Source organism: Protomyctophum bolini (assembly GCF_963924005.1).
Source record: "Protomyctophum bolini genome assembly, chromosome: 14".
In the NCBI taxonomy this organism is placed as follows: domain Eukaryota; kingdom Metazoa; phylum Chordata; class Actinopteri; order Myctophiformes; family Myctophidae; genus Protomyctophum; species Protomyctophum bolini.
This window is the reverse complement of record NC_137875.1, coordinates 15,206,803-15,228,266: the sequence shown is the minus strand read 5'-3', so window position 1 is coordinate 15,228,266 and position 21,464 is coordinate 15,206,803. Positions and strand designations below refer to the sequence as shown.

General features: G+C 43.1%; 1 protein-coding gene across 3 annotated transcripts in view; it reads right to left on the bottom strand.

Annotated features, from left to right (window-relative positions):
• Positions 1-221: 221 nt before the first annotated feature.
• LOC308328086 (myoferlin-like) overlaps positions 222-21,464 on the bottom strand; it is a 52,516-nt gene continuing 31,273 nt past the window's right edge. For 2 of the 3 annotated variants that reach the window (XM_080781778.1, XM_080781780.1), the window contains 29 exons: positions 21,238-21,401; positions 20,149-20,263; positions 18,494-18,596; positions 17,970-18,109; positions 17,420-17,584; positions 16,376-16,463; positions 15,209-15,286; positions 14,394-14,575; positions 13,747-13,905; positions 13,246-13,347; positions 12,198-12,359; positions 10,971-11,139; positions 10,055-10,125; positions 9,927-9,941; positions 9,734-9,835; positions 9,123-9,251; positions 8,027-8,182; positions 7,353-7,444; positions 6,613-6,783; positions 5,383-5,531; positions 4,870-5,009; positions 4,205-4,293; positions 4,012-4,107; positions 3,496-3,637; positions 2,491-2,590; positions 1,990-2,177; positions 1,517-1,626; positions 1,251-1,398; positions 222-359 (listed from right to left, as the gene is read on the bottom strand). In XM_080781778.1, the coding sequence (XP_080637904.1) occupies positions 321-359; positions 1,251-1,398; positions 1,517-1,626; positions 1,990-2,177; positions 2,491-2,590; positions 3,496-3,637; positions 4,012-4,107; positions 4,205-4,293; positions 4,870-5,009; positions 5,383-5,531; positions 6,613-6,783; positions 7,353-7,444; positions 8,027-8,182; positions 9,123-9,251; positions 9,734-9,835; positions 9,927-9,941; positions 10,055-10,125; positions 10,971-11,139; positions 12,198-12,359; positions 13,246-13,347; positions 13,747-13,905; positions 14,394-14,575; positions 15,209-15,286; positions 16,376-16,463; positions 17,420-17,584; positions 17,970-18,109; positions 18,494-18,596; positions 20,149-20,263; positions 21,238-21,401 (3,564 nt within the window). In that variant the 3' untranslated portion in view covers positions 222-320. The remainder of the gene's footprint in view (positions 360-1,250; positions 1,399-1,516; positions 1,627-1,989; positions 2,178-2,490; positions 2,591-3,495; positions 3,638-4,011; positions 4,108-4,204; positions 4,294-4,869; positions 5,010-5,382; positions 5,532-6,612; positions 6,784-7,352; positions 7,445-8,026; positions 8,183-9,122; positions 9,252-9,733; positions 9,836-9,926; positions 9,942-10,054; positions 10,126-10,970; positions 11,140-12,197; positions 12,360-13,245; positions 13,348-13,746; positions 13,906-14,393; positions 14,576-15,208; positions 15,287-16,375; positions 16,464-17,419; positions 17,585-17,969; positions 18,110-18,493; positions 18,597-20,148; positions 20,264-21,237; positions 21,402-21,464) is intronic. The other variant, XM_080781779.1, reaches the window with a different exon arrangement.

The following is a 21,464-nucleotide window of genomic DNA, read 5'->3' as shown; positions in this document are numbered from 1 at the left end:
ACAGAACAGAAGAGTAATCTTTACAAAAACCCAACAGTACCTTCAGTGCTTGGACCCCTAACATAATTAATGACACTGTTGTGAAATGTTATCAAAACAAAGCAGCAAGATAGTGAAATGCAGCAGTATCATGTACAATAATACAATGAGTGCAAAGAAAAGACAGCAATGGTTTTATCAGAGAAAATACCAGCCAATGAACACTGGAGGCTGAGAAAACATTGTTGCATATTTCCCACGGCGGACAGTTGGAGTCTATATGAAGACCCATTATCCCAAAGAAAAAGAGAAAAAAAGGCTTCTCTGTAGTGCAGTGCTCCTCATGAGTTCGGTTTCACAATCTTCATTGAGATGTAGTTCTGGGGATCAAATAATCAATTTAATAGTTACATAATTAATTACAACTATTGTTTGCCTGAATTCATTTTTCGAACAAGCTCAGCGAATGGACTGGAAACACGGTTTATGGTGTTTGCACACTGGTGTTTTTCGGGCGAATATCGGAGCGAATTTGGAGGACATAAAAAAAATCCACTTCACTTTACTGTACTGTATGTGAATCACGTTTGCACACTGCCACCGAATGTTTCGTCCATATAACGTTTTGTTTCCGGATAGGGGTCGATTTTGTCCGTTTTCCGCAGCTGTCTAGTGGGGTGTTGGTGACAGGCTGACAGCTATAGTGATAGCCTACTAATTTCTACTGTCTGTGTCTAGTGGGGTCTAGTGGTGTTTGTGACAGACTGATAGCCTACTAACTTCTGGGTCCGCAAAACGCAGCGAAATAAATTGTGCAACCACCTTTACTGATGCTAAATCTGGTTAAATAACATTAGAAATAAATCTAATATGTGAATATTAAGTGTACTGTATATAACCCATTTAGACCTGAGGCCGATTAAAAAAAGAAATGCTTCTAAATCCTAAAAGTTATCTGAATAACCTATGTTTCTAGGTCAGTGGTGCTCAACTTTTTTCAGGTCAAAGACCCCCAGAATTATCTGTATTTGGCCGCGGGCCCGCATCTGAAAATATGTTTGTTCCAGGGACTCCCCCAGAAGCAAATATTCACACTGAAAGAATATATATTCAAAGACTTGCGCCACATTTTCAAGATTTTTCAAAAATAGAAGATCTACAAGCTCGAGCTTGTAGATCTGCTATTTTTCGATAGCTAAAGTATATAACATAATGCTTGAAACACCAAAAGGGGTTCCCGTACAGAATGGGATAATAATATTTGATCTTACGGGCAGAGAGTAGAACATGATCCCCAGGAACAAGAGGACCAGCAGGAGGATAATCCCAACGATGAAGATGCACTTGAATCTTCTCCAGACGATGAACCTCATGGTCTTGCAGGGACTCATGAACCAGAAGAAGGACGTGTCTGGACGGCTGGTGAGCAGAAACACAAAGTGGAGGGGAAATTATTCAGACTCTGTATACTGTAATAAACTGTTTGCACATTTTACACTTTAATTGTAATTGGTTTAATGAGCCGAGTGTGCCTTACTTGGGAGCGTCCAGTTTTGGGTTCATGTTGGGCTCATCTCTGCCTTTCGCAGCAGGCCTTTCTTCCATCTCCTTCTCCTCCACTATTTCCAAGGTCATCTCCACTTTCCCCTGTGAAACACACAAACAGTGTGATATTCAGTGGTGCTCAACCTTTTTCATGTGAAGGACCCCCAGAATTAGCTGTATTAGGCCACCGACCCCCATCTGAAAATATGTTGTTCCAGGAACTCCCCCAGAAGCAAAGATTTTAGTTAAAAACATTCGCTCTGAAAGAATATATATTCAAAGATTTGCGCCACATTTTCACAATAAAAAAGATATAGCAGACCTACAAGCTCGTAGCACGGCACTCTGTGTCGCGCTATGAGCTTTTTCAATAACTGGAAACTGACTGCTATTTTTCAATAACTAAAGTATAACACAACGCTTAAAACACCAAAAGGGGTTCCCGCCCAGAATGGGTTAACTCACGCCAAGCACAGCTTTCCCGTCCTGCTGGATGACGCACGGCCACCAGCCTCGTACAGACTTCTGAGAGAACAGAGAGTTGGACGGTGCTTCTTTGCCACCGACACATCCTGGGTTTAACATCTTCAGGCTGCACTTCTCTGGGCTTTTGGCAGGAGGAACGAGATGGAGAAGATCCAGCTCGACTGCTCCTGTTGTCAGTGATGTGGATTAAAACCCATTTAGACCTGAGATCATATTCTACAAAATGTCTTCTAAATCATCACGTCAAGGACCACAAGAATTATATGTAATTGGCCGCCGACGACCATCTGAAAATATGTTGTTCCAAGGACCCCGCCAGAAGCAAATAATTTAGTTAAAAATGTTCGCTTTGGAAGATTATTCATTCAAAGATTTGTACACATTATCACGATTGGACACAATACGATCGGACACAATAGTTATGGTATACGCCCCCCCCCCAACCTTTTTCCACTGTATAGCTTTATGATGGGACCTTACCTAAGTAGTCATCCAGGGAGAACTTGTCATTGTCCCATATCTGGACGATCAATTTAGGAGGTCTCCTGGATTCCGTTTTATCCAGATTCCAAAAATGGTCCTGAAAGAAGAAAGTTCACAGTTTCTACTTTCTTATTTTGTCACCACACCATAACAAGTCTTAAAGGATCATTCTACTGTCCGTGCATGCTCAGTAGCATATCACAGCTTCAGCCATATTGTAGGCTATGAATGCATTAACTGATTAACAGTTAACACGTCAACTTTGTTTCACATCAGGCCAAGGACCCTTTACTTATATGTTTTACTAAGATAAGACTGGCATGCAGTGGTGGAAAAAGTACTCATGTAGTGTAGTAAAAGTACAATGTTTGGATCCGAGATGTAGTGGAGTCGAAGTAAAAGTATTGGAAATTGGAAATACTCAAGTAAAGTACAAATACATCAACATTGTACAGTAAACTTGAGTAAATGTACTTTCCACCACGGCTGGCATGGTACTTTAAACTAAAGTCTTGCAGAAGATTCACTCAGCAGTGTCTGAGCTCCATGTTCTGTGACAGTGGTTTTCAACCAGTGGTCCTTGAGGGGGTTCCAGGGGGTCCCCGGCTAAACGATGGAGAGTTTGTAACCAAATGGACCCTTATAGATCGTAAAATGAAAAGCGTAAAATGAAGAGCGTAAAATGGAAACCAAAGAGCGGTAAAATGAAACCAAATGGACCCATTTGGTTTCATTTTACGCTCTCAAGAGTTTCATTATTGTTAAACACCTGCATTACTTTATTTACAAGAAGTCTACACAGAGAATGTAGAAAAAATATATTTTGATAAACGTTTGCCATTGTGGACAAAATCCTATCCAACGACAACAAAATATTCTTTCGTTTTGGGTCTGAGAGGCTAAATCTCATCAAATGGTGGTTCCGTGGCTCAAAAGCCGAATAAATAGTGGGCCTTGAAATAAAAGGGGTTGGAAAACACTGTTCTATGATTACATGCTTACTTTCTGTGAGAACAGACAGAGCTGCTCAGCGGGCAGGTAGTCAAACTCGAAGACGAATCTCCAGTTGAAGTTTCCGTCTCCGTCCAGGGACCTGTAGTGGACATCAGTCTTCTGCTTGTCGTCCTCCTTGCCGTCCATCCACCTGGTGAACACAGCACAGCCATCTTTGATTCAGTGTGACCGACCACGTGTATTAAAAAGAAACGTTTGATAGGGCATTCACTTCTAGTCATTTTTACTAGTTGACTAGTTGCCTAGTTTACTAGTCGACTAGTTGTCTATTACCTGTTTGTTTACCTATTGTAAAAGAAAAAAAACATACATACATACATACATACATTGGTGACTATAGCCTAACTATAATCTACCTGATCTTGAGGCCTGCAAAAAAAAAAGAAAAAAAAAAGAAACATTTTATTTTTTCTTATCAACTAGTCGACTAGTTGAATAGTCGACTAGTTGCTTAATGCCCTAGTAGTACATGAACAGAATCTGCGTTAAAATATATATATATACCCTTTGACGTAGATGTCGCTCATGTCCTCTCCAGTGATGCTTTTTTCATCGAGTATGACGTCGGTGGTGTTCCAAACGATGGCTCGCAAGGTGTACCTGTTTCAAAACATGCACTTTGTGTTTAATCCTCGACAACATCACAGAAACCTTATTTCTGCTGTTAACTTTGACCGTGTCATTATTGGAATCCTACTTCTTGGCCTTGCGTGGGGTGACGACGACAGCAGGTCCAGGCGAGCCCATGCTTTTGGGGAATATGTCCACCCACATCTGGATTCGGCCCTACGTACAGCATGTGACACAGGCTATCAACATGATTGATCATCATCTGGAGTTCAGGATCCTAATCAGGATCAATAAAGTATCCGTCCGTGAGGTCCATCTATGATTTTAGTTCTTTATTTGATTCCGCAAATTACAATACATTTTACAGGGAAACTTATATAACGAGGTTAAGAGTTCATGGACACCTAAGGATATACACCTTCTTCTCCACACACACACACACACACACACACACACACACACACACACACACACACACACACACACACACACACACACACACACACACACACACACACACACACACACACACACACACACACACACACACACACACACACACACACACACACACACACACACACACACACACGGTCAGACACAAAAACAAACTGCCTATAGCAGCCGAAACAGAGCAGTATTTGGAAAGTTTTTTGGCTTTGCTCTTTGTCATGCCAGCTATTGTTAGGCAATTCGTGGTCAGTTTATGTATATGGCCCAGGCTTCCATATATCCTTATAGCCACGGACTTAGAATGTTTTAAAATGTGTTAAACTCCAGTGTGTTGCTAACCTGGGACAGTGTGGGCTGGTAGGAGCTGGTCAGGGTCCTGGTTTCCACGTGTTCTGGTACCAAGCCCTGAGTTCTGAGAACATGGAGGGCCAGCCTCTCTCTGGCCGGGCCTAAATGCTGGTGGATCTCTGTGGTAGCTTCTGCACACGGGCACACACACACACGCACACGCACACGGTCAGACACAAAAACAACACGCTACAAGTCAAGTGTCTCTCTGCCTCTGTCAGTTTCCAGTTTCCTTCCAATTATCCATGTACCTCGTTTTTTATTGTATTCTGTCAGATTTTTTAGCAGTGTTATCCAATGGTCCAATGGAGTTCAGAGGATTTGTACAAAACTCTTTTCACTAGCACAGATTTATTTAAATAAAAGTTAGGTGGTTAGGTGGTATCCTCCCGAGAGCAACGATATGTAGAGTCATTGCAACATGATGATGATTATATATCCATGCATGTTTTGAAAAGTGGAGCAAAATCTAAGATCAAGGATACTGTTTTAAAATGACAGTACCAAAGTCCTGCAGGCTGTATTGTTTCCCTGCAAAGGACAGCGCGCTGCCGTCTGCCTCCGAGCGTGGAGCTGGGATTCCTCTCAGCTTGGACAGGTTCTGGAGGATCTGAGAGGGCTTCAGCTGGTCTCTCCATCGGTTGCTCCCAGAGCTGAGAACAAATGTTTGAAAAATGTCTGACGTGATTATAGGAAATATACTTTTTACTCCATCACCTATAACATGTGATCTACTGTATATGACCATTTTATCCATAGCAGTAGTAGCATATAACTGTGTGTTTGAGGTATCGCAATAATATCCAATTTTAACACATTTTGACCTGAGGACGATTCTACAAATGCCTTCTAAATCCTGACAGTTTTCTGAAAAACCCATGTTTCTATGTCAGTCGTTCTCAAACATTTTCCGCCAAACCCTATCTGAACATATGTTGTTCCAGTGACCCACCCCCCTCCCAGAACCAGAAGCGAAGATTTGAGTTAAAAACGTTCGCTCTGAAAGAATAATATTCAAATAACATTTGGGCACAGAGGGAGAAGTGCCCCAGTTGAAACCCCAGACGCTATATATCCAAGTTCATCTGCATTGAATTCATGTGTTTGTGGTACTAACTACACATGTACACATCTAGTATACATAACTGAGCCGGTAACAGTTCAGTTGTGCAAGTCATATAGACCGTGACGCATGCTGAGCTTGCGGACGTGCCGCCTACGCGATACATCACCGACCCTGTGGAAGTATAGACTGTGGCAGGTTGCAGTATAGGAGTTATGAACCCTCTCTCTCTACTCACATGCAGTAGGACTGTGGCAGGCCGCAGTAGGAGTTATGAACCCTCTCTCTCTCTACTCACATGCAGTAGGACTGTGGCAGGCTACTCACATGCAGTAGGACTGTGGCAGGCCACAGTAGGAGTTATGAACCCTCTCTCTCTCTACTCACATGCAGTAGGACTGTGGCAGGCCGCAGTAGGAGTTATGAACCCTCTCTCTCTCTACTCACATGCAGTAGGACTGTGGCAGGCCGCAGTAGGAGTTGAACCCTCTCTCTCTACTCACATGCAGTAGGACTGTGGCAGGCCGCAGTAGGAGTTGAACCCTCTCTCTCTACTCACATGCAGTAGGACTGTGGCAGGCCGCAGTAGGAGTTGAACCCTCTCTCTCTACTCACATGCAGTAGGACTGTGGCAGGCCGCAGTAGGAGTTGAACCCTCTCTCTCTACTCACATGCAGTAGGACTGTGGCAGGCCGCAGTAGGAGTTGAAGCGAGACAGAAGTCTGTTCTCCAGGTCGATGACCGTTTCGCCGATCTTGTCGTCGCGGCTCAGTAAGTCGTAGTCGTACACGGCCACCTTCAGGTCCTTGTCCTGGGGCAGGAAGCAGGACAGCTCAAACATCCTGGTCAAAAGAGGAAAGGCATATATAATAAGACGCAATGTGTACTCGTTTCTAATGTCTAAAGTCTAGTCATCGGGTAGCTCAGTCAGTAGAGCTCTCGCCTTATAGGAGCACAAGCTCATGGGTTCAATCCCGGGCACCGCCAACTCAGCGTGTGAGTAGCACGGCTTGGGTGCGGCAAGTCGTGCGGTAAGTACTGAGAGATGATGGTAGGTGTGGCGATCCACACCAGCAATCCATCTCCCAGGATCTATAGCGCATTGCTACGGGGGACAGACTCCTGCGTGTTACCAGCTGACACCGACAATAGCGACCTATACTTTCTTTTCTAAACCTGTGTTGTTGCTCAGAAACCTCTTTTCTCCATATTCTAACTTTTTGTGTCTCGTAAATTGGTGCCCAACGTGATCCTCATCCTACAGAGTGTCAGCGTCACACAAAAGCATCAAAAGTAGCAGCTTTGGAATTTGAATCCTGAAAAGTAACAGTTTTTGGACATTACGGTATATGTACGGTAACAATAATTTAAAAGCTAAAAAAATTATAAAATAGAAACATCACTGTCTCACCTGCCAACCTCTGGATTGAGGGTGTTTGGTTTGTAGTTATCTCTGTCGTCCACTGTCTTCCTTCCCAAAGTGATCTTAATGTAGGGGTCGCACTGGAATCCGGACAAAGTAAAGGACAAATGAAATATGTCCGTTTTCATAGCGTCAACCTGTGTTTTGTCTATTTATGATACAGCTAGCCCATCTCAGTCAGACATGCACGTTTGTTTGGAGGAATATTATCGAAAATAACTACATGCTAACTTGGAAGTCAAGTTACATATAATCACATAATCTGTACTTTGGAACGTTTAATGGAACTGGCCTAAACAGAAAGGAAAGATTATAATACATTTTACTGGAAAACAAACCGTGAGGTGTAGAAAAACAAAAACAAAAAACAGTATATTGGTTTGCTATGGAAAGTCACAATTATAATGTCAATGATCCCTATTTGAAAACACAGAACATCTAATGGAGACATGGTGATAAGAGTCTGGATAAAGGAACCTCTAGTATTTGTACAGTATGTGTATGTGTGATGGTCAGAAACTATTCCTACAGCTAGACGGAATCATCCCTACTTGAGAACACAGAACATCTGATGCAGGACAGTCTGGATCGAGGAGAGGGGTTTAGATGTTCATTTTCATATTCCAACAACAACAACTTTAGACACAAGCGGTCTGTCTCACCATTCCGTTGGTGTCTTTGGGCTGCAGGTCGACACAGCGCACCACATAGATCCTCACCACACACTCCTGAGGAGCGCTCTCAGGCAGCTCTCTGAACTGACGGGGAGGAGCCGGCACACCCGGGTCGTCCGACAGGGGGTAGATCCTGAACGAGCCCTGGAATAAATTAAAAAAGAAACAGAAAAGAGTGACCGGTCAGCAACAACGGTAAGAAAAACACCAGCAGGTTGAAGTACATAAGAAGCACCACCAGAGGGCAGACCGATGCCAGGAACAGTAGCTTTAAACAGGCAATTGTCCTTGTCCAATAGGCACGAGTTGACAGGACAAGCTGTCCTTCTCCCCCATAGAGATGCATGTTAAATGACGGGATTTCTCCATATACCGGTAAATACATTAAATAAGGGATCATATCGGTAGCAAAACCTTCAAAATGTCTTCTAAATCTATTCAACCAGGCCTGCAGTAGGCTATGCACTGGAGAAATGGGCATGACATTATTTAAATAAACTAGAAATACGAGGAAATGACGACCACCAGGTTTTTGTATTCCCCATCCAGAATTCCTGTATATATATATATATATAGCATCAAATAAGAACTGTTCCAAAAATAAACAAATGATCCCGGCGGTTTTCAATCGTATGGATATGAAGAATCAACGGATGGCGAGAAAACGCTAATGTTACTGCCGCCGAATTAATAAATGTTTTATCGGAAACGGACTGTATCAAATATGAGTGACCAAGTGTCGTAAATGATACGGAGCAACCTCCCTGACAATATTATCGCCGAGACGGTTTGTTCATTTTCGGACCACAATGATTATAAGAGACCATTCTAAGATGACCATATAGAAAAGGTACTTCCGCAACCCAGGAGATGAACAGGACAGAGTCAGGACTTCCAACCCAGGAGATGAACAGGACAGAGTCAGGACTTCCAACCCAGGAGATGAACAGGACAGAGTCAGGACTTCCAACCCAGGAGATGAACAGGACAGAGTCAGGACTTCCAGTCCATGGATTTAACCTAGATACAACGACGTGCACAAGACAGTGTCAGATTTCCTACTAAATATGTCCGTCTTCATCACCTTGAACTCTCCCACCACTGAGGGGTCATCCTCGTCTTCCTCAGTCTTCCCTCGCTGGAGTTTAAAGGTGCTGCAGAAATCAGTCAGACCCTGGTAGTCTGACACCTCCTCCAACTCACAGTCATACACCTGAGAAACACACCAACCCACGTGCACACACACACACACACACACACACACACACACACGCTTGTGAGCTTGTAGATAGGCTATTTTCAGCAAGTGTAAAATCAACCATTACGACGGCATCAAGGCCCGCCAAAATACATTTTAGTTGAATAAATCAATTGTAGATTTAGTCGACTAAAATCCTATGATATTTAGTCAACTAAAACTATACTAACACTAAGACATTCCAGGTGACTAAAATCTGACTAAAACTAAATGAAAACTATTCAAGAGACTATGACTAAAACTAAAATCAAATTTTCTGCCAAAACAACACTGGTCGCTACTAGAGGCAGTAATGAATGTAGTTCAGGCGCTTTTCAAGCACCTGGCGAAAAGAAGATGTGGTTTCTTATGAACGCAGCACGGTCGGTCTGGCGTTATCGAGCGCCTTGTCTTCAGACTATACATTTTGGTAGAAGTGTGATGTGTCTTGTCTTCACCTGTAAGGTGTCGTATCCTTTCCTGAGGTAAGGTCCACACTTCTCCCGCTCTCCGATGGAGGCGTAGAATTTACTCCACCAGTCCACTGCCTCCTCCTCATCCTAGAAGTTGGGACAGTTAGAGCACACTTAGTTTTTGTTTTTAGTTTAGTTTAGTTTAGTTTGCTTCTAAGTTTCTATGTATATGTCTTACCTTTTCTTCCTGCACCTGCACAGAGGAGAGAAAACATGGATGGGATACTATTACTTATGAATAAGGGATTGTGGAAAATATCAACCTTTGGTTAAGATCTGCCTCCATGTGACAGGTGCAATATTTACCTGAAGTTTTAGAACGGCTCGGTCATCGATGTCGATGACGACGTCTCCCTGGGGAGCTGACATCATGGCCACTAATGATGAGAGGAAATTAAATGATGAATATTGTATGCATCCGGTGAGTTTTTACAGTACGTGTGCTCGCATGTCAACAGTACATGCTTTGTGTATCACGGTGTGTCTGGCATCCAGTCAATATGGATCAGTCAGTGTCGTTCGTCGACTAAAACTACAGAAAAATGTTCGTCGGCTACCTTTTTTCACTGACGAAAACGAAATGAAAGCTAAATAAAAACCAAGCTATGATGACTAAAAGTAAGACTAAAATATGTTGACAATTTCGTCCAACAAATAAAAACCAGCATAAGAATGTTAGGGTGGAGAAGAGATTTAGTCGAACTAAAAGATAAAAGTCATGTTGTGTGTGGTTGCAGATCTACAAGCTTAAAAGTTCAAAATAAAACTACACCGAACGACCAAAACCATATAAAAATCTGCTGTCAAAATTAACACTACATGCAAAAACAGTACATGCTTTGTGTATCGCGGTTAGTGTCTGGCAAAGAGCAGGCATACAAATGTGCTGTTTGAGAACTTCACATACTGTATATCCTGCCATTGGCAATTCAGTAGATATCAGTGCATTGTCAGTGAGAAAGAGGGCATTTTCCAAGGCGTTGTGTTAATTCTATTCAGAATCCCTGAATAGATAAGAGTTTCTATGCTAGAAGTGTGAAGGAGTAAGTGACACTTCTTTTCAGTCGCAAAACAGTAGAATTAGCGAGACTAATCAGCAAACAAAACCTGCAGGGAAAAACATGCACTTTCAGAAAACCTCCAGGAAAAGGTCAGGAAAGTGCAAAGAGTTGGAATATGGGACATCTGTTGGACAAGTAATGGACAAGTATTGGGACATTACCTCTGCTAGCAGACATGGCGACATCGCTGTTGAGGCGATACGGGTCGCAGCGGTACGCCTCCAGCGAGTCGATGGTGCACTGACCCACCGTGGGCTTCCTGCCGAACGGTCGGTGGTCCACGACCTTCAGCACGATGGGAGGGGTGTACATCTCCTCTTTGGGCAGGAGCTACGTGTATGTGTGTGTGTGTGTGTGCAGAGGAAAGACTGTGAGGGTGAGGCCTGTCACAGTTATTACGTCATCGTCAAATCGCAAATTATATCTCTCAAAATGATTTTATGAAATAGCTGATCACTTTGTCATGCTATTTCCACTATTTTCTTGAATATAAAAATAAGGAATGTCAGTCATTTATTTGTACATTTCAGTTATTTGTCATATCTGCCCGTGCATTTTCTTATTACCAGGCAAACAGAAATGTATTCTTTATTCATACTGTATGTTCTAATGTTCAACGCCACCAAACACAATTCAATCGTTATAATCGCGATTATCTGCGTGACAATTAATCGTCAACTTAAATTTGTAATGGTGACAGCCCTACTGTATGTGAGGGGATACGCTGAATATCTAGATGTGTAAAGGGAAACACACACAAGCTGCGCACCAACATAAGCACCAACAACAGGACATTTGTAGTGACATTGCCTAAGTGGGAAAGGTCCATTGGAAAATAATGGAGGTGGCAGTTTTGACGCATGCTTTTTGCAACCCGTTTATGTTGCCCTCAAAACGATACATGCAACTGTTGGACACGCGCTCAGGGACAGTAGCAGTGTTGTTTTCGTTGACTAATACTATGACAAAAAATGTTTGTCAACTACCTTTTTTCACTGACAAAAACGAAATAAAAACTAAGCCATTATGACAAAAACTATGACTAAATATACTGACAATTTCGTCAACTAGACTAAAATGTTAGGAAGGGACTAGTGGACGAGAGATCCAGTAGAAGTCATGTTACACTTGGTTGCATGCTGAAAATATTTTCAGCAAGTGTAAAAACAGTCATTACGACGGCATCAAGGCCCACCAAAACACATTTTAGTCGACTAAATCACCTGTAGATTCAGTCGACTAAAATTCTTCTCATGATATTTAGTCGACTAAAACTAGACTAACACTAAGACATTCCAGGCGACTAAAATATGACTAAAACTAAATAAAGTTTCAGTCCAAAGACTATGACTAAACAAAAACACCATGCACTGGACAGTAGTGCGTACCACTTTGAGGAGCAGCACGGATCCAGGGAAGTTGGGGTTCTTCCTGAAGTTCCTGATGACGGCGGTCTGAACGATCTCACCGCCACATTCCACTATGAGGCTGGGGGAAGAAACCGTGGCCAGTTGGTAGGTCTTCATGTTCCTCAAACCCCAGGTCAAGATCTGGACACACACACACACACACACACACACACACACACACACACACACACACACACACACACAGTTCAAGTATGAACACAGAGGCAGGAATGTAATAAAACAGGGCCATGGGGGTTAGATAAATGAGAGACAGGCACAACAGACAGAGCAGTGATTTCAATCTTCTTTTTTTCATTTCTTATTTATAGCTGTAGCTGTCTGATAGCTTAGGGTAGGGCTGGACTTGTCTGGTCATGCAAGTGTGGTGCAAAAACAAGTTATCAGGCAATTCAGGGGCGGCAGATAAGTGTCACAGGCAGATATAAAAGAAATGGAGGCAGCGTTGAAACATGACATGGTCATTCATTTCATTGGAACTTTCTCACACAGCACATACTGTACACTTCCAGGTGTTCACATAAGGCGCTCCATTTTCGTCACCGCTAAACCCCTTATCCCTAAACTTCTTTGCCTTTTTTTTTACTATTTTGAAAAACATTTTTGAATAGTTCAACTAGCCAATCTACATTGACACGTTGTGAGCTGGTAGACTGGCCATTTTAACTATTCAAAAATGTTTTGCAAAATAGTACAAACAAAAGTTTAGGGATAAGGGGTTTAGCGGTGACGAAAATGGAGCCCAATAAGGTCACACAAAGCTCAATAATGTCCATGCATGCTCTGTTTAAGGCCCAACGTCACAAATTGCCATGCATGGAAGTGAGCCCATCAGAGTATGAGCCACATGCCCACGACATTTCTTATAGGGCCTAGAATAGATACAGAGTTGGCCACTCGGCCAGCCCTCCTGGGTCTCGGCCAGCCCTCCTGGGTCTCGGCCAGCCCTCCTGGGTCTCGGCCAGCCCTCCTGGGTCTCGGGGCTTGGTTGGTGTAGCGTATACCGTACCTCGATAGCAGTGAGCTGCACCACGGGTCTGATGCCCTGAGGAACCATGAACAGATTCTCTCCCCGCCTGGGAGGCACCAGGGGAAAGTCTCCTTCTGTCACCTGCAGGTGCAAAGCAGCAGGAAGTTAGCGCATTTCCCCCAAGTATTAAGATTCACAATTCTCTAAATTTTCAGACTGAAACGGAAGCTTCAGCTCAGTTACGGTTTCATACTGTAGGAAAAAAAATCCAGAGTGACTTACAACTAAGTGCAAAATCACAATCAGCATCGTAAGCATGATCTATAGTTAATTAACAAGGTCAGTGTTCAGAGAACAACATAGAAGCTCCTAAGGAGCTTGGATGCAACGTAAGCAAACGCACATCTAAATCACATTATTAACATTTGTGACAGAAAACTAATCAAGAGAACAAGTAACCAACATACAGGTATATTTGCAAAGTATCATCAAGAAGGAATACAAGGGGAGTGAAGCGAAGTGCGCTAGAGGATGAGGTACCTTGTCCTTTAGCAGGAGCTCAGCGGCTACGAGCATCTCCCCAGCACCGCGGCCTTTCCTGGTGACGGGGAACCACAGCAGCTTGGGTTTGACGGCCACACTGGGGTTCAGCTTCACAACAGGAGGGCAGATGCAGCAACCCATTGGCTCATCTTTACCCTAGACAAGAAAAGATGAGACAAAATAAAACCCATGGAGCTCAAGTTTCAAGTTATTGTATTTTGTTACATCTTGTTTACAGGTCCTTGAGAGTTACATTTATTTTAGTCAGCTCCTCAGGCATTAGCAGCTTTAGTAATAATAGTAATAAGAACAATAATAAAAAACTAAACTAACACAAATGTAGGGGTGGTAGCTATATTTCCAAAGCTGATTTTCCTCTGACAAGCTTGTGCAATGTGCATGTGTCTGTATGTCCAGTGGACAAAGGCCTTTACCCTTTAGCAGCTTTCCATTTGAAAACATCTTCAACAGTCCCTGGTTTCGGGACTGTCACAAAGAATAATTCACTTTGCGAAAGAGGAATTCACACAAAGTGGAATATCATTGCTGACAGTAACAGGAAAAAACATTTCATACTGTATACTATACTGCAGTAGTTCGCTGATAAAACTGGAAGCATTAAAGTGTTTGAGGTGGCACATTACCACTTGATCTTGGTCGAACAACTCCAGCACCACGTTGGGAGGGTTGTGGGCGATGGCCTGTGGGTCTCCGTATATCTGAATGTCCTCGAAGATCAGCGTCTGGTCCCAGGTGGGGTTCAGGGTAGCTTTGGCGATCTCGGTGGTCTTACTGACGTGCAGGAATGACACATGGGCGTAGGGATCTGCATAGGGGAACAGACAGACCAGCGTAATATAGTTATCATACGTGTTTTTAGACAGCACATTTTGATTTTAGTTTTAGTCAAAGTCTGTGGAATAGTGTTCATTTAATTTTAGTCACATTTTAGTCACCTGGAATCTTTTAGTGTTAGTCTAGTTTTAGTCGACTAAATAGCATACCATTTTACTCGATCTACAGTTGATTTAGTCGACTGAAATGTATTTTGGTGAGCCTTGATGCCGTCGTAATGGCTGATATTTCACTTGCTGAAAATAGCTGATTTACAAGCTCACAACGTGTCGCGCTGCGACGTGTTGTGAGCTTGTAGATCTGCTATTTTCGGCATGCAACTAAGTGTACTAGTCCCTTCCTAACATTTTAGTCTAGTTTTTATTTGTTGACTAAATTGTCAATATATTTAGTCTCAGTTTTAGTCATCATAGCTTAGTTTTCCTTTTCAAATTTACATTTAGTTTTCGTCAGTGGAAAAAGGTAGTCGACGAACATTTTGTGACTTAGTTTTAGTCGACAAAATCACCACTGATACGTGTGACCTGCAGGATGTGTGTGAGAAAATGCCTTGCTTCATATTGCTTCAACAAACTGATCATTTACGTTGCTTTATGTTTTTTACCTGAGAAACTGTCCTTGTCCATGGCACAGAGGTTCCTGCCCTGGTACACGTACACCCTCAGATGATACATATACGATCCTGAAAGGAAGATGATGTGTATTATTAAAACAGAACTAGAAAAAGTGCCCCTCGGGGCACAGGTCTCCACCAGGGCAGGTCAGGTTGTGGCCTCCTGGTGGCGCTATAATAGGCCAATGTGAAAAGGGTGACATTTCTTCTTACATGGCAATTGGATGATTTGAGGCATTTTGTTCCAAAAAGATGTTTTGCAAAAATCCACCTGTTGGTGGCGCTATAACAGGCCAATGTGAAAAGGGTGGGATATATTCCTCAGCCTAGTACGAAAGTCTGTGAAAGATTTCACGTAAATGATTTGAGGCTTTTTGTTCAAAACGGGCCAATCCTGCAAACTTTGAAAGACAATGTTAGCCAATTAGGATGGAATCTGAAATATCGGACAGATCCATCTTGAACACATGACTATAGAGATAGTGTGTATTTGTGTAACGATTTACGGGATTTTTGGACAGAATCTGGGGGAGTAAATCCAAAAATGTGTTTTTCAAAAGTCGGTCTCCTGGTGGCGCTATAACAGGCCGTTCTGGAAAATTTGGGGCAGAGGTTCATCGTTGGCAACCAGGGAGTGTGTGTGCAAAACATAATCTGATTGATTGATTGACTGATTGATTGAATACTTTATTGGCAGAAATGTAAACAGTACAGAATACAGGTCCTGGGTGTTCAATACATAATCATGACAGTGACAATTTGCCAGTGATTTGCATTTTTTGATGGAGGGAGTCAAAGCATTCCACACTTGGGTGGCAGTGCTGTAGAAGGAGAATCTACCCATGTTTGTTTTGAAAGTGGGTGGTACCAGATCGTTGTTCTCTGCCTCCCAAAATCATGTTGTTGCCTTCCATCTTCCTTCTGTTTTGTGTATGATGTGTAATTGTGTATATGTCATGTCTCGGGTATTATATTTGTGTTTGAAATGTGTTATAAAATACATAATAAAAAAGAAGACTTGATACAGGGGCTAATTAGCAAGGTCTGCAAAAATGTATTGTATCTTAATTTAGGGTCAGCCTTCCTGGAAGGAAGTGGAGCGAGGCCGCAGTCTTGTTTAATCAGTGCCAGCCAAATGGAACTGGCGAGAATACTTACGTTCAAAGTGGCAGGAAACCGTGGGTGTGTTGGCACCGAACAGCTTGGCTGCATCTTTTTTACTGGTCTTCTCGTCAACATCAACCCCCTTCGAGCACAAAAATTGAGCGACACTTTAATGAAGCACTTTCCATCAGCCATGATCAAAATCACACAAAGTAGAAAATCACTCAGGACAGGACATGGCTCCGTCTCCTAATGTAATGTGTGTGAGCACAACAGATGGGCCCTTCCTGGTGTAAGACTAAGAGGTATATACTTGATAACTCAGACGAGCCCTCCATCGTTGCTTCCAGTCATAATAATAATAATAATGTATTGCATTTTTATAGTGCTTTTCTAGTCATCCTGGTTCTCCATACATCTGGCCAGCTCGTTGGTGATTTGCGCTCCTGCATTGTTCTTGAGTACATCCACATATGTTAGTGTGGGACGTCCTCGTGACCATGTGTTGGTTCCCACAGCACCACTTTGCTGGCTGGCAGCTCTTGGTGTATTTGGCAGTGTCCTGCTATAGTCTCATTCTCCTGGCTGCTATTTTCTGACTTACCCGTGGTTGGCATTCCATCATACAGAGTTGTGTTGGTAACATATGTACTCTTACTGATGTTGAGTGACACACGCAGCATTCTGGTGTAGCACCCGTCTATAGAGACTTCTGCAGGGTTGGCTTCAGGGTCCAGCACTCACTGCCATATAGGAGAACAGACTCTACCGTTGCGTAGAAGAAGCTGAGTTTGGTTTGACGGAGGAGGTTGGAGTTCCATACATACACTGGCCATGCTGTTTAGGGCCCTTTTTTCTTCTTCAAAATGAGTTAATAGCACAGGCAGATTCTTCACATACTAGAGCATGTCTGAAATAAGTGTAAGCTAAAATCGACATGTAAATATGAAATATGATGGAGGGTCAAACTGAACAACCAATATGTCGATTTGAAGCTATGATTCCCTGATTATGACATGAAAAAACTAAAATTCAGTCAAATTTGGTCACATTTGCGTACAGTACTGCACACCACAGACACCAGCAGCTAATACCCACCAGCGCCCCCTCCAGCCTGAAGATGGCAGACGCTCCCATGCAGTCCGACGGCTCCATCTTTCTACGCCAGCGCCGGCGGCGGAACGTGTCAGACGAGCGCTCCTTCCTGTGGAACTTCCAGCCAATCAGAGAAGAGTACTCCCAGCCTTCGCCTGGATCCCGCCTCTGGAGAAGGGGAGGAAGAAAAATAGGAGAATGACAAGGCTGTAGTCAATGCAGTGTTGTTTTCGTCGACTAAAACTAAGACGAAAAATGTTCGTCGACTACCCTTTTCCACTGACGAAAACTAAATGGAAACTAAATAAAAGCTAAGCTATGAAGATTAAAACTAAGACTAAATATACTGACAATTTCGTCAAAACATTTTAGTCGACTAAACCAACTGTAGATTTAGTCGACTACAATGTGACTAAAACTAAATGAAAGCTATTCAAAAGACTATGACTAAAACAAAGCTTTGCTGCCAAAAACAACACTGACTCAATGTCTACGGCGCTCTGCCTATTATTATTATTATATCCATTCCATTTCTCATCTTCCTCCTCGTCACCTCGATAACAGCCGTGGAGTCAGACGTCTTCCTCCTCGGTCTTACGAGTCTCTTCCTGCGGTGGACGTGGTACATCTTCTCCGCTGCCACCCAGGATTTGGGTTTATCGTCTGGGGGAATGGTGACTCCGTACTCCCAGCCTGGTGGCAGGAAATACACATGATGGGGGATCAATCAACTTTTAGCAATATCTTAGGTTCATCTTATGTTTGCATGCACATATACTGCACATAATGCAAAACATAAGAATAATATATGTTTGACTGAGGGTCTGCCATTGGATTTTTTGGAAATTGTCCTATGAAAGCAGGAAATCATAGCTTCAAATTGACATATTGGTTGTTCAGTTTGACCCAAGTATGTGAAGAGTCTGCCTGTGCTATTAACTCATTTTGGATAAAAATGCGGGATGGCAGGCTCTCAGTCAAATCTGGCCACATATGTGTCTTAATGTGTGGTACACACATAGGAATACATTGTACCGGTACATATAATATAAATATATATCATATTTCCTATCGTACCTCTCTCATCTACAGCCCTGTTGCTGTCAAAGCTCCACTCGTCCTCCCAACTCCATCCTGAGGGACATTCAAACTCTGTTGGGCTCCGGGCCTTTTCTCCGTTCTGCGCAAAATAGAAATGTTTGGTTGTTTGTTGTTTTGTTATTAAAATACATGGGCATCTTGCACTTTTGGACACTAACATGATCTACTAATCTACTATATAAAGTTTGAGTTGTCTGTCACGTCACATGTGGGCAGGCGGGACATGCCTAAAGCCCAATATAAGCACAAAGGTTGCACTCAGTGGAGTGCATATCTCTGCCAGGCCAGGTGGCCTACCCAGGGCAGTGGAAGTCGTCTGTGGCAGCTGTCAGCGCCTCGAGGAAGCAGGGGGGATAACGCATAGTACGGTTAAACTTTTCACATTCGTGGCACCCCTCTGTGTTCAGAAGTGAAAGCGCTTTTGGAAGTATGTGCTCTACAGCGGCCCCTCAACATAATGATTCATTTTGTGTTCATGATATATGGCCAAGGTTCCCAAAGTGGGATCCGCATAGTCAGGGGGTCCGCAAAATAATTAAGTTTTTTATGTGAGCTTACCATAATCGCCGTAATCCTTAATCATATTCCATCATTCAACAGCTTTTGGATAGAAATTAAATGGACTCCAGTCACTTTAAGTTTGAGCACAGGCTGAGTGTCTGTGACTGTGAGCAGGTGATGGTTGTTTATGCATTAAGGAAGGCACTGTCAAATAGGTCTACATCTATTCTATAGAATATATAAGATAGCATCTGAATTAAAAGTTGTGAATATGTGGTAGCGCATTGTGACTTTGATTGAAAAGTTTGAATACAAATACTTCCAATGGAATTCTAAATTGTAAGTATATGCTTATCGGTGTTGCGAGGATGAGGGGGGTACCTGGAATAAAATCTCCCACCCCCCAAGGGGTACCTGGGCAAAAATAACGTTTGGGATCCCCTGATATATGGGGTCTAGTTATAAAAAGAAATTCCCCAAAATCTACCAAACTCCTGAACATATAACCTCCGCCTCTGAACATTCCTGTCTGGCTGTCCGAGATAATTAAATGAAACACATTTAATGTATTGACACAACAAGAATAACGAAAGAAAACACCTGCTTTGAGTAAATAACATAATAAGGGAGGGATCAGATGACATGGGGGGAAAAAAGGTTAGCTTTTGTCTATTTCTTTACAGAAGCATCACGGAGGTGGTGGCGGTTGTGCGTGCGTGCGTGTGTTAATACAGTTTATACAGTTGTTGTATGTGTACGTGTGTTACTTTATACAGTACAGATCAAACATCTCACCACATCAGTGTAGGGCTCTGCTGCAGGCTTCCACTCCCTGGCAGAGAAACGAGTGCGTGCGTGTGTGTGTGCGTGTGTGTGTCACAGTGGTGTAAAGTACTTTTACAAGTACTGTACAATTTTGAGGTATTTGTACTTTACTTGAGTATTTCCAACTTCCAGTGCTTTTACTTCTACTCCATTACATCTCAGAGACAAAATTTGTACTTTTACTTCACTAGAATCATTTGAAAACTTTAGTTACTAGTTACTTTTGGTGATTTTAGTTCTAAATTGCAGTATTGGTACTTTTACTTAAGTGAAACATTTGAGTACTTTTTCCACCACTGACTCACCACATCAGTGTAGGGCTCTGCTGCAGGCTTCCAGTCCCCGCCAGGGAAACACGTCTCGTTCTGGAAAACCTCGTCAGTGAACTCGGTGTGTCCTGCACACGCCTCTGTGAGCAGGCTGAATGGAGACACATACACAGCACAGGTTGTTGGGAAGCGTGCAGACTATTTGTCTTTATATTTCTCAGCCTATAGGGCTTAATACACACAGACTGGTTGTCCAACAACTTGGGATGCCCAAAAAGGAGGCAAAAAGGCTGGAAAAGTATTGTGGTGTCACTGCTATAATTGGCAGCCGTCATATAAGGTGGAGATGTTGTTACTTTGCAGTCAGTTTGTTTTGGTGGTGGGGAGGGGGGGTCGCGAGACATGGCCAAAGCATTTCCGGGGGTCCCGAGCCAAAAACGTTGAGAACCCCTGCCTGAGTACTGAGTGACATGCCTATTGTACCTTGAAATCACATGCCATGAATTTGTAAGTGTAACTCCAATGCATCTATAATAATTTGTGTCTCCTTTGTGTGGACATCTCCTTTGTTTGGACATAAATGTGTGTGTGGACATAAATGTGTGTGTGGACATAAATGTGTGCGTGTGTGCGTGCACGTGTGTGACTCACAGGGCAGCTATGTGCTGAGAGGAACAGCTCAGGAAGATGAGGCTTTTATTGCCTTATTATTTACACATGGGGCCGCCGCGAAAGAATGTAAACATGTCCCAAAAGGGAGGCTGAAGAAGGCCAGCCAGGGAACCAGGGCTCGTTCACCCACTGTACTTGGGGAATGCCAAAATGCTTATTCATTTCCTCTGATTGTGCTTCTGATATGACTGGCTGGCTGTGGCTGCTGCATGGAAAAACACAATGATTGATGACCGATTGAGCACGTCTGTGAATGTGAACACCGTGACCCAGCGTTCTATACGCTGAACGACACGCTGATAACAGGATGCGTGGACTTAAAGCTCTAGAAGCCCTGAAGCACGTACAGCTGTGTGTGTGTGTGTGTGTGTGTGTGTGTGTGTGTGTGTGTGTGTCTGTGTGTGTGCGTGAGTGCGTGGCTGCGTGCGTGCGTGGCTGCGTGCATGTGCTTACCTTCTCTCAGGGTCAACAAACCAGTCTCCCTCCCATTCCCATTCTCGCGGAGGCATGAAGCGCTCCCGTTTCAGTTTCACCTTCCCCTTCACGTCTGAGAACTTATGGCGGTTCACCAGACCTGTGGTTCCCCACTTCCCAAGCACACATGCCTGGTTCTCATACTAGAGAGAGAGAGAGAGGGGGAGAGGGAGAGAGAGAGACACACACACACACACACACACACA